General features: G+C 50.0%; 1 protein-coding gene across 1 annotated transcript; it reads left to right on the top strand.

Moving 5' to 3' along the window:
- Positions 1-2,245: 2,245 nt before the first annotated feature.
- LOC135815516 (uncharacterized) lies at positions 2,246-10,108 on the top strand. Its single transcript, XM_065328829.1, has 2 exons — positions 2,246-2,596; positions 5,513-10,108. Exon 2 carries the CDS (start codon positions 5,558-5,560, stop codon positions 9,347-9,349), a length of 3,792 nt encoding a protein of 1,263 aa, XP_065184901.1. The 5' UTR covers positions 2,246-2,596; positions 5,513-5,557; the 3' UTR covers positions 9,350-10,108.
- The last annotated feature ends 1,964 nt before the right edge of the window (positions 10,109-12,072 follow it).

Below are 12,072 nucleotides of genomic sequence, written 5' to 3'. Positions count from 1 at the left end.
CGGGCGAGTGGTTGGTTTTGGGCCGGGGCGGAGGAGCTAGCGGCAGCTGAAGCTCCAGAGGCGGAAGCGGAAGAACCATCGTCGCTGGACATATTGCACTTTACTCACGTCGGAGGTCACCAATTTAGTAGTCTAGATACAGTGCAACGAGTGTTAGTTTCCAAGATCTTTACAAGACTGGCGAACACTAAATGTCATGAAGAAAGTGAAGAGAAAGGAGGTTTATATAGGAAAGAGATTGTGATAGAAGACTGTGCAATGAAGTTTGTTGTTTTGTTAGATATCTGACGTGTGCTGTTTGGAAGAAGTGTTTGGATGCAAACAGAACTTACAAGAGATGAGTAAAGACTACTTTTCTACAATAGCGTTGTAGGCGAGGAGTGCGTAACATCAAAAGATGTCGTAATGTGTATTGGAACTATGCTAGCCAAACATTACGTAATTATTATGGTAGCGAAGTACGTGTAGTAGGTATTACAATGTGTGCGAGAGTATGGTGAATCAGTGTTTGTGATGATGAGGAAAATATGACGTGTACATGCAAACAAATGATGATATCATGATGCGAGAACGTCAGGGACGCTACAACATGATGTATTCGTCAGAAAGGGGGAAGAGTTGGGGAGGGGGGGGGGAGGGGGGGGAGGAGCCTGAGGAGGGGGAATAGGGACAGCTTCACAGACAGCTTCACAGCCTACTTCTAGCCTGACAAGGTGTCTCGGTTTCATTGCAACCCAGGGCCACAGGTAGACTACCGTGGAGTACTATAACTCCGTGTCTTTTCATTACTCGACGTTAGTGGTGTACAGTACCCGGAGGAAGGAGAGGGGGGGGGGGGGGGAGGTGCTTTGGGTGACAAAGATCCCCTCGTTTGGACATGCAAGATCAAGGAGACAAAGACACCACAACCATAAGTTACCGAAAATGACATGTCAATTGTCACAGTGCTAGTTTACACTCAGCAAGCTACTGTAGTACATGTACTGCGGTTGTCACGTGTCCTTCACTCCTTCACTCCTTGAGGCTTGACTCCTTGCTCAGTGCTCACACAACGCGGTCAAGCCAGTCATGGTAAACTTTGATACGGTCATGGTGGTGGTCTGTCATAATCAGGGAGTAGTACTCCCTGGTCATAATAACATAATAATCTTTATGCTTTATGGATCTCCCAGAGGCGATGGCCTGTCGAGGGGATCTCCTGATGCAAATCATGCAATAGAAAATAATATTATAATGGTGCTTGGTGGTGGTCATTGCTGTTGCTTGACAGACTGTAACCCCGCCCGGCCCGGCATACACTGCATGCACATGATGTATAGTAGGGCATGCATGCATAAGCATGCCGGACATGCGCATGCATGCAGTACAGTACCTGTAGATCTACATTGTCCATCATTCATGAGGTCAGAGTGCACGTCGCCTTGCACTGCAGCTTGCACCTTGATGACCTCTGCCCTGGCACAACATCACGCGCGCTGTGTTCGAGCCGAACTGGGTATAAAAGTCTAAAGAAGCGATACAATAACACAATGCAAAGCGTAGACCTATGCTTGTAACAAGCTCAGCATACATAATCATTGTATCTAAGGCTGTGTTTACATGAAGCGTTTCAACCCGGGTTGAGTTCGACCCGGGTCAGATTTCAACCCCCCATGTGCACAAAGTGAATGGCGCGTTTACATGACGCACTGCGCTTGACCCGGGTTGAAATTTCGCCCCGGGTTGATTTCAACCCTCCCCCCAAGGGGAGGGTTGAAATCAACCCGGGTCAAGAAAATCGTACAAACGTACTTCTGTGCGTATCTCGCGCCAGGTTTGAACAGCACTGCAGATGCAAATTTCGCGCGAACGGATTCACGTGACCATACAGGACTGTAGAAGTGGACTTTTGGCGGCATATCAGTATTTGACCCGGGTCAACTGTCTTCATGTAAACGCTCACCTCTTTTGTCTATCGTACAGACTTTCAACCCGGGCTGAACTCCACCCGGGTTGAAATTTCTCATGTAAACACAGCCTAACTTACTTTCTAGTAAGTAAGTTTCTACATTACTACTACTCAATTTTAATACTACAATGTAGTAGATACAACTTGAACTGTAGTATCCTGGTGCAGCCTTGGTGGCACACAGAGTCACAGACTCAGTCAGTAGATCTACTATCGTGACGCCGTGACGGTAACAGAGTACCAACTTCCATGATCCAGTGATGCCAACAGTCATAAAATAATTAATTAATGCTTGCGACGTGTTTCTAGCTTACTGGCAGCTGGACGCTTCCGTCCTTCCGGCGAGCAAAAACATACAAAGTATTCGCGCGCCCAGAGATCCTAATACATGTATTACATATCAGTAGCAACAGGAGACCACAGCCCCTCTGATCTTGGTAGCATCGGAATCGATTCAGGAGCAGAAGGCTTCGCAACGCGCCTAGCGCGGGTAGCGAATCATAAGAACTGACGGTCGTAAAGAAACCGTCTTTCCCAACCGAGTTCGAGTCGAATGCGCGGTCGGCAGTAGCAGTAGTTGCTCATCGAGGCAGCGATAGTGCAGATCTCTCTGCACAATATCCAACATCTCAATCGCCTGACCCTCACGTAAGTCAGACTTTATCTGCTGAACTAAGATACCCCAGGCCCTGGCCTAGGTGGTGGCAACCTACACACGTATTCAATACACCTCAGGTTTTATAAGGAAGTTGGCTGCTTCCCACACTAGAAAAAGCCGAGGTCGCTACCACAATTCAGGGTTCTTTTAGTATTTTCTTTTCTTCTGTAGTCTACTTCTGCAGCATCTTACCCCCCCCCCCCCTCCCCTCCTGCTCCTCTCACACACAATCGTTATCGATGATTGATTGCAACGCTAAAGCCGCCGTGGGGACCTCTGGTCAGTTGCTCCCAGTACATCAGCACATCATCAGGCCTGTAGCAGCCTCATTCTGGTTGGTCCGGCAAGATGCAACCTTCCCCCCCCCCCCCCCCCCCCAACCCCCACCACCTTCACAAACACCGCGTGAAAACGTCCCCTTTAGTTCAGATCCAAATTTCTTTTCGCAAGGAAATAGATCCAAATTTCTTTTCGCAAGGAAACATGATGTTTTACTTGTAAGTCACAGCCTTGAGATTGAGTACCTGCATCATTTTCCATACAGAATAACTTGAATTTGGCTCCATACATCCACCACTGACAACTACGACTGAATCGAAAAACCGCCAGCACTCTTCTTCTTCGACCACCTTTTTCACGAACTGATCGAATGCACTCAAGTTGCCGCTTCAAGTCCTATCCTGTGCAGGCGAGCGCCTCTTGTATTCTTTTTTTTGCCCGAACATTGGTCCGGCAGTTGCTGGACCTGCCGGACCGATCGGCGGTCGCTGCGGCCCTGATCGTCCATGTTCATTGTGTCTGGTCTTAAGACTTGTGTTCTCCACACGTTTGTCAGCCGGTAGGGCCAGTAGGGCTGTGTTCATACATGAAAATGTAGATTATGGCAACACACTGAGCTGACCGCGTATCGTGGGAAAGGCGGAGACTGAGTAAATGATGTATGGTACTACAAAAGTCTTACTGATACCACTTGGAATTGGAATAGAGGACCCGTGTTATTGTCTCAACGATCCTCCGTGATTTACCTGTACATCCTCGTGTGATGCTACAGGTAAATCCAGAGACCCACCCCGGTCAGAAAAGCGCATTCGATTGCATTCGATTACTAGTACATACATTCTGCCACTTGAATCCGTTCTTGAATCCTATCCCAGGGGCGTACCAGTAGCTGGTCCACCTCTGGGAGGGGGGTGCAAGTCACTTCGCGCAAAGACAGTAGAGTGCCGATTACTATGATCTGCACCCCCCCCCCCCCCCCCCCCCAGTACAGTCTCCGGTAGCCCTTGGCGGATTATGCCGGCATAATATTTGGCATAATCTTGGGATTTCGTCAAAAAATTATGCTCCGGCATAATATACGGATTCCAACGTGTAAGGTCGGCATAATCTTTCGGTTTAGACAAAAATTATGCTTAGGGGCATAATACAGCTTTGTCAGAAAGCCTGCAGATGTTTTTTTTTTAATACCCCAGTTACGACTCCTTGTCATAGGCTGTGTTTACATGAGAAATTTCAACCCGGGTCGAGTTCAGCCCGGGTTGAAAGCCTGTACGATAGACAAAAGACGTGAGCGTTTACATGAAGACAGTTGACCCGGGTCAAATACTGATATGCCGCCAAAAGTCCACTTCTACAGTCCTGTATGGTCACGTGAATCCGTTCGCGCGAAATTTGCATCTGCAGTGCCGTTCAAACCTGGCGCGAGATACGCACAGAAGTACGTTTGTACGAATTTCTTGACCCGGGTTGATTTCAACCCTCCCCTTGGGGGGAGGGTTGAAATCAACCCGGGGCGAAATTTCAACCCGGGTCAAGCGCAATGCGTCATGTAAACGCGCCATTCATTTTGTGCACATGGCGGGTTGAAATCTGACCCGGGTCGAACTCAACCCGGGTTGAAACGCTTCATGTAAACACAGCCATAGTCCTTGGTGGATTATCATGATTATGCCGGCATAATATTTGGCATAATCTTGGGATTTCGTCAAAAAATTATGCTCCGGCATAATATACGGATTCCAACGTGTAAGGTCGGCATAATCTTTCGGTTTAGACAAAAATTATGCTTAGGGCATGGCCGTGTGTGTATGCGTGGTTTCTCAATCCTCTATGTACAGCGTGAATACATAGTGGAACCGAGCATAATTCAGCATATTTGTTGGCATAATTGTGGCATAATCAAAAGTAGGGCTGAAACGATCGTGGATTTTCATGTATCGATTACTCGTTAGCTTAACGATCGAGTAATCGATTATAATCGTTAGCAAATAGTGTCATAATTCTGTGCTGACATTACTCTGTTTCCACTAACTATGCCTTCACAATACCAACAAATCTGCATTAGTGAAAGAGTAGCTCCGAAACATGGCAGTTTTGAAGTCAATTTAACCTCAGAACATGAACCATACCCCTGGCAACTGCATATTGCCAGCGGAAACTGATTCAAACTTCATAAAACGAGGGTTTACAGTACTTTCTGGACACAAATTAAAAAAACGCAAAATAATCGTAATCGGTAATCTAAACGATTGCTCGATCGTGAGAGTTATCAAACGAGTACTCATTATTCGGTATAATCGTTTCAGCCCTAATCAAAAGCATAATTTGACGATTGGCTGAGCATAGTCCGCCAATGGCTAGGACTCTCCGGGGGGGGGGGGGGGGGGGGGTGGATCAACCCCAGTCCTCGACAGACTGAACAATAAATTAAATCTAAAATTAAAATAATGTAGCACGTCTGGTGTACATATACGTCACTGCCTGTTGCCGCAGGACCTTACGTCAGATACACGTGGATAGCAGATAGTGCGTGCGTGTCTGTGGAGGGAGAGGGGGGGGGGGGGGGGGCTCATCAACAAAATAGGTGCTCATGAATGTACTGTACTAATGTGCTCCGTTATGTGCAGACTCAACTGAAGTACGCTGGACGCTACGGAGTGCGATCGGCTATCATGGCTAGCTGCAATAGTACTCCTCGTCCAAGTCACCATATTCTGCTACAGGCCATCCTGGTCAATTGGGACAGACTGGTGCGAGGCCTTGACTGCATTCCGATCATCGACAAGCTGATCAACAGGCAAGTGGTGAAGCTGAACTCGCTGGACAGTGAGATGCTGGGTCCTCGCAGTAACAAGCGCAACTGTGGATTCACGCTGAGCCACATGCTGCTGGAACGGCTCATTGCCATGAAGGACAAGCCACTCGGTCCCGACAAGGAGCACTCGGCACTGCAGGAGTTCTTTGCTGTGCTGCTGGAGGCGGGGTGGCAGAGAGCTGGCCAGATGGACCTGGCCACATTGATCCTGGATTCTGCTGCCGACCCGGGTGCACTGCAGCGAGAATATGATGCCCTGTCACGGGGCAGCATCAACTTCATGACCCTGAGTGACCGAGAGCTGGCGGAGCTGCCATCACTCTACCACCTGCAGCTTGCCGCCATGCCGGACAGTGTCAAGAAGCTGCGGCGACATCTCCAGGAGCGCTACCGGGTGGGCAACTTTGTGCCGTTCGGTGCTTGTGGCAGCGACTATGGCCTGCTTGCTAACGACGCTGTGGGAGATCACATCAGCTACATTCCAATTTCGCTGCTGCCACTGGCCGGGAAGCAGGCGCTGGATAGTTTGGACAATCAGCCAATCACACGCCTGGGAAGGGATAGGGCGCATGACGAGGAGAGTCGCGTCGACCTGCAGGACATCTTCACTGGCGGAGACGGGCAACCGCTCAGGACCAAGTGCCTGCTTATCGGACCGCCAGGTGCTGGCAAGACAATGACGTCATTGGAGATCCTTCGGCGCTGGGGCTGCTGTGATATGTTCACTGAGTACAGCCTAGCGCTGTACGTGGCTGCTCGACGGCTGCGAGAGGACATGACGTTCTGGGACGTTCTGGGACTGGGCGCAGCGGCGTACGGACTGAGCGCGGCTGACATGGCCGAGGTGCGAGACTACGCCACGCAGCACTCCAAGCAGATCTTGGTCGTAATGGACGGACTTGATGAGCTGCGCCCCAGCCTGATTGGCGAGGAGAGTGCCGTACTGAGAGTTCTGGCTGGTACTGGTGAGCTGAGTGCGTGTCATGTTGTAGCCACATCACGTCCCTGCGCTCAGGCACGACGGCTGCTCAGCAACACGGCCATGCACTATCAGATGTGCGAGCTGTCATCTCAGCAGCAAACTGCCATGTTGAGGAGACGCATTCAGCAGAGAGGCATCGGCGGAAAAAAAGCCGACGAGCTTGCTGCAAAGTTCGAACGGGAGCGAGAATCTCTGCAGCAAGTGGAGCTGCTAATGGCCAACCCACTGCATGCATCACTCATCATCACGCAGTTTCTCAGAGACGGCAAGCTGCCCAGTGGCCTGTGTGAGGTGTATGGCCACGTGGTGATCAGCCTACTGAAGAGATATGTCACACGCAAAACCAGCGAGGCGCATCAGAGTCAAGACGAGGACATCACGCAGACGTATGGCCTTGGTCCGTCAGTGGAGAAGGTTGTCAAGAAACAGGACAGCATCAGAGATGGAAGAGTCACATACCTGGTTGAGGTGCTGAGTTACCTAGAGAAGCTGGCCCTGGACGGCATCCTTGATCAGCAGTACTTGTTTGAAGTGATGTACTTGGACTCCAAGGCACTGGATACGGGTCTGCTGGTGCACTGGGATGCACTGGAGATGTCCAAGACCGACAAACTCGGCGTCTACTGCCAGTACATTCATCTAGCAGTGCAGGAGTTCATGGCCGCACGCTGGATTGCCCAGCAGCCAGACTGCCGACAACTGATCCAAGCCCACATGAACAACAAGATCCCGTTCGACGAGGGCAAGTTCAACTTTTGGCTGTGCTTGGCCGGCCTGCTTGACGGAGAGAGCCTTTGTTTCCTTCTTCGGCATGCTTTCCACATTGCCGAGAAAGGTGTCTTCGAACACCGGAAGATGGCAGCACGTCTGCTGCTGCACAGCATGGCACAATTCCATGACGAGACACAGTCGTGCTGGAGAGTACAGCCAACCAGCACGCAGAACAAGGTACCAGATGTGCGACTTGCTGACGTGCTGGAGGATGGGAACTTGGACCTTGGCCACCATCAGCTTAATGATCAAGATTTCAACATCCTCATTCGGCAGCTACAGCACGACATGACGTTTCATACGCTAAGCTTGGAGAGTTGTCTGCTCGATGAGAGCCGTTGTGAAAAGTTGTCGCGTTGTGACAACCTAGGGCAACTCGACACTCTGCACATCGGTGTGAACAAGAACATCAGCAGAGAAGGCCTGCCGCTTCTTCTGAGGCCACTGAGTGACGTGCTATGCTCGTTGAGAAGGTTGTCAATCCGCAGCTGCGGTCTGCAGGAGAGTGATCTGAAGGCCATCTGCGACTTTCTGAAGAGCACCGAGAGTCTAGATGAGCTGTACTTGCACAAGACTGTTCCCAAACTTTCCACCGAGGGCTGCGCTGTGCTGGCTGCAGCCGTTCGCCAGAACAAGTCGCTCACTCGCCTGGTGTGCTCGTGCATGGACATCGAAGACGCCGGAGCAGAGGAGCTGGCGCTGGCGGCCATCGAGCAAGGAAAGATCGATCAGATCCTGCTCCGCGAGAATCAGATAGGTGATGTTGGCGCCAAGGCCTGCATCAGAGCAGTGTCCGTCCTGGCCTGCCATCGCCTGGACCTGTCGTTCAACTGCTTGACGGACTCGATCTTGCCGCATTTGCAGAATGCTGTCGAGCAGCTGCAGCGAAGATCCTTGTTTGAGGCACCTGGTGACGGCGGCAGCGGCGATTCCGTGAACTACGTCCTGAAGCTAGCTGGCAATCAGCTCACACGGCATGCACTGGAAGCCCTGGGCAGAACGGTGCAGAGCCCCTACATCACTCTGCAATTCGGCTACGCAAGCATCTGTGGCGGGGGCATGCGAGAGCTGAGCCCCGAGTCGATTGACGAGGACCGCTATCTGCCGCCCCATGGCAAGTACTCACAACTAAACCTGACCTTCATGGGTATCGGCGATGAGTACATTGGCCGTCTAGAGAAACACCTATCCTCTCTTACAGGCTATGAATCGCTGAGCTGCGGGCAAAACCGACTGACGTCCGTCGGGATGGTGCCGTTGGCCAACGTCCTGTGCTTCAACAGATCTATTCAAGCACTTGACCTCAGTTCAAACCAGATTGATGCAGATGGGCTGGCCACGATTGTAAGCGCGGTCGAGGCAAATGGGCCAAATCGAACACTGCGTTACCTCAGCCTTCAGGGCAACCCACTGGCCACTGCGGGAATGGGTGACGGTCAATGGCAGCGGTTGGAGCATACACTCCGCAGGCTGATCAGTCGCTGTCCCAACCTGGAGTTGATTGGTCTGCACTCGACAGGGATTGGCGACCGCGGTGTTGCGGTTCTGGCAAAGTACTTTCCTCGTCGGTCCTCGCTGCGCTGGCTTTCGCTAGCGCAAAACGGCCTTACGGACACTGGCATCAAGTATTTGTGCGAGCGGCTTGCCACAGACAGGACCCTGCGCATCCTGGATCTATCGTTCAATCGATTACGCGATACGGTTGATCTGAATAAGATGCAGGCTCAGCGGCTGACATCGGGGGCGCGCCACATCGATCCAATCTGCCTCGACGGCAACGAGTTCAGCGACAAAGTGGTTCTCGGCACAGGTCTACTGAGAGGACGCCTGTACTTCCAGTACAGCACCACAATCCTATCCCTTCTGGATTCCCTCAAGGCTGCCAGGGATGACTGACCGCTTTTCACTGAACAAACCTTCTCAACATCAGGGAAGGCGTTGCTGCAGTCGTGGTAGACTGGATTGTTGTCTGCGATTCCACCAAACGTCATGTACTGCTACTGCTGGTGTTCTGCTCATTTACAAAAGGCACCAAGTGTCATACACTCTGCAGTGAAAGGTAATTGCAGCTTCTAGCGCACTAGTCATGTAGTTCCTATCGCTTTACAGGGACTATTTTTGTGGCTAAAACACTGCATATACTCCCTTCCATGGTCCTGCTCGGTGTCTCTGCATATGCTTCTGTGTGTTTCTCTGTCTCTCCCTGTGTGTGTGTGTGTGTGTGTGTGTGTGTGTGTGTCTGCCTGTCTGTGTGTGTGTCTGCCTGTCTGTGTATCTCTGTCTCTCTCCGTGCTGTGGACAACATGGGTGCTGGTACCGATGCATGCCACATTGCTACACACACACACACACACGCACACGCACACACACACACACACACACACACACACACAACCCAAGTGTTGTTCCACGAACACAATTTTGCCAACACTTGGTACTCCTATTGATAATCGCTCCTTGAAATTCTACATCATCCTGATTGATCACATGGTCTCAATGTTTTTCTTTTCTTTTTCTGTGTTCTTGTTATTATGTACTACGTGGTGCCTTTATTCGAAAAAACACACAAATTGTGATATAGAATGCCAACACCAAGCGGGATGAAAATTGATAATGGCCAAAATCCAGTAAAAAAAATAACCGATATCAATTGCACCATGCCAATCGGCTATTCTTGTTATCATGTAGATTGTACAATACAACCACCGCTGATTTTAAACTCCTGCTGCAGCGGTGGCGACCCCTTACAGCATATCTGTTATAAACGTTTTGACAAATCATATCGCTCAAACTGAAAATAGGGCATGAAAAAGTTAGGGCTGAAACAAATGTGAACATAGTTAAAAAAAAATTATACCGATAACTCGCATGTCGATCATTAGGAGTGCAATCGATAGTCGTTAGTGCTCAAAACGAGTGCTAACGATTTTTTATGCATGTGTATAAGTGACAGTATTCTAGCCCTTGCACTCCATCCGATAGTGAATACGAGTACAATAATGTGCTTTCAAGCGCAGTAAAATTGATTTGTGGCTTTGAAAGAGATCGAAAGAGAATACTCTTTATCTTTTCAGTTCATTTTTGGGAAAGGTCAGAGATAAGAGGAGTTGCCGGAGGGTGATGACAAGATTCTTCGCTCTAGAAACAACATGAAATTCTCTAGGTCATGTTGGTAAACCCGCCAGATGTCTACAGATGTCAACAGTGCGGTGCCACAAATTTCTAACGTAGCAAAGGTATCGTGGAATTTCTTCGTAAACTGATGTTCGAGGTACACGGGTAGAGCCGGCAAGAATCGATAATACCAATATATCGATCGTTAATGATATTGGTTGATCGTTTTAAGAGTTATTGAATGATCGTTTCAGCCCTATCAGAAAAACACAAATTGGCATTGCACCAATGTGACACCACCAGTTGCACGTTGTATAGATGCAACACCACGCAGGCTGTCCCTCCAGGAAATCGCGATTCCACCGATGCAACAAATTTCGCGATTTTGGCCCAAACCCGTGATTTTCTGCCGCAATTTTATTGCGCAAGTTTTCGAGAATTTTTCTGTAAATTCCCGCAGGGACAGTGCAGTGGCTCACACTGTTACAGTGTCAGTTCTTGTTTACTACAGTTTGAGGCAGTTGACCGAGTTGGCCACAGTATTCCAACCAGGGAACTGTCACAAGCCTGCGGTGCTCGACCGCTCATGGCATGGTCGTTGTTCAACGTTCTCTTCGGATTTCGAAGCTCGAACCTGTAGTGTGATACTACACAGCAGGCGCGTAGCACCGCCGTTGGCGGCCGGGGGGGGGGGGGGGGGGGTGAAATTAGGGTGCAAAATCCTGCATTCTGAGCACTTTTGGCATTGTTTTACTATGGTGGTCGTGGTCAAGCGAAAAAGTGGTCCGGCCAAAGCCGGACCGGCCGGAGCGGCTGCTACGCCCCTGCACAGGCAGGTGGAGTACAACCTTCACTTGTACCGGCGCCCATGCACTTCGTGCCAATCCACACCCTGCAGCGCAAGGCGCTCTTATTCATAACGAACTCCATAGCTTGAGTGAGTCGTGTTGTAAAAGGGGAAGAAAGCCTGAAGAAGAAAATTTACTTCAGAGCTCTTGCCTTGGTGTGGCTGAAATATTCCCTGAGTGCGCTGTATGACTGGCTGCGAAGACCACTGAAGTGCGGACAACTCTTGGGGTCCTGGACTGCAAAATAAATAGCCAATGCGAGTGGTAATCAGGGACTATGGCATGTTTTCGAAGTCGACAGCATATCAAGCAAGGCTTCTTATATAATCAGGGAGTAGTACGAACTAACTTCTGGAGTAAACTTAAAGTGTGCTCATCCACGATACCACCGACTGACCGGCTATACAATTGTGTCTAGAAACGCAACCAGCTTAGAATGGTTTGCACATGGTCAGCCATCACCAGGCCTTCTAGATACCTGGGTGGCAGATGCAGCGCCCAGCGGCAAGACCACCGGCTATGCAGTGAAGTTCTGGCACGTGCGAAACTTCCCAAGTGGTGCTTACCAACTGATAAAAGCAGCCAATGTCGGATACTGCCAGTCTCGCCAACAAGCACAACAAGTGTTTAACCCGCCACCACTCTGGCCAGCTCGTG

The sequence above is a fragment of the Sycon ciliatum genome, chromosome 4 (genome assembly GCF_964019385.1).
Source record: "Sycon ciliatum chromosome 4, ocSycCili1.1, whole genome shotgun sequence".
Lineage (NCBI taxonomy): Eukaryota > Metazoa > Porifera > Calcarea > Leucosolenida > Sycettidae > Sycon > Sycon ciliatum.
Note: the sequence above shows the minus strand (reverse complement) of the source record. Positions and strands in the feature narration are given on the sequence as shown.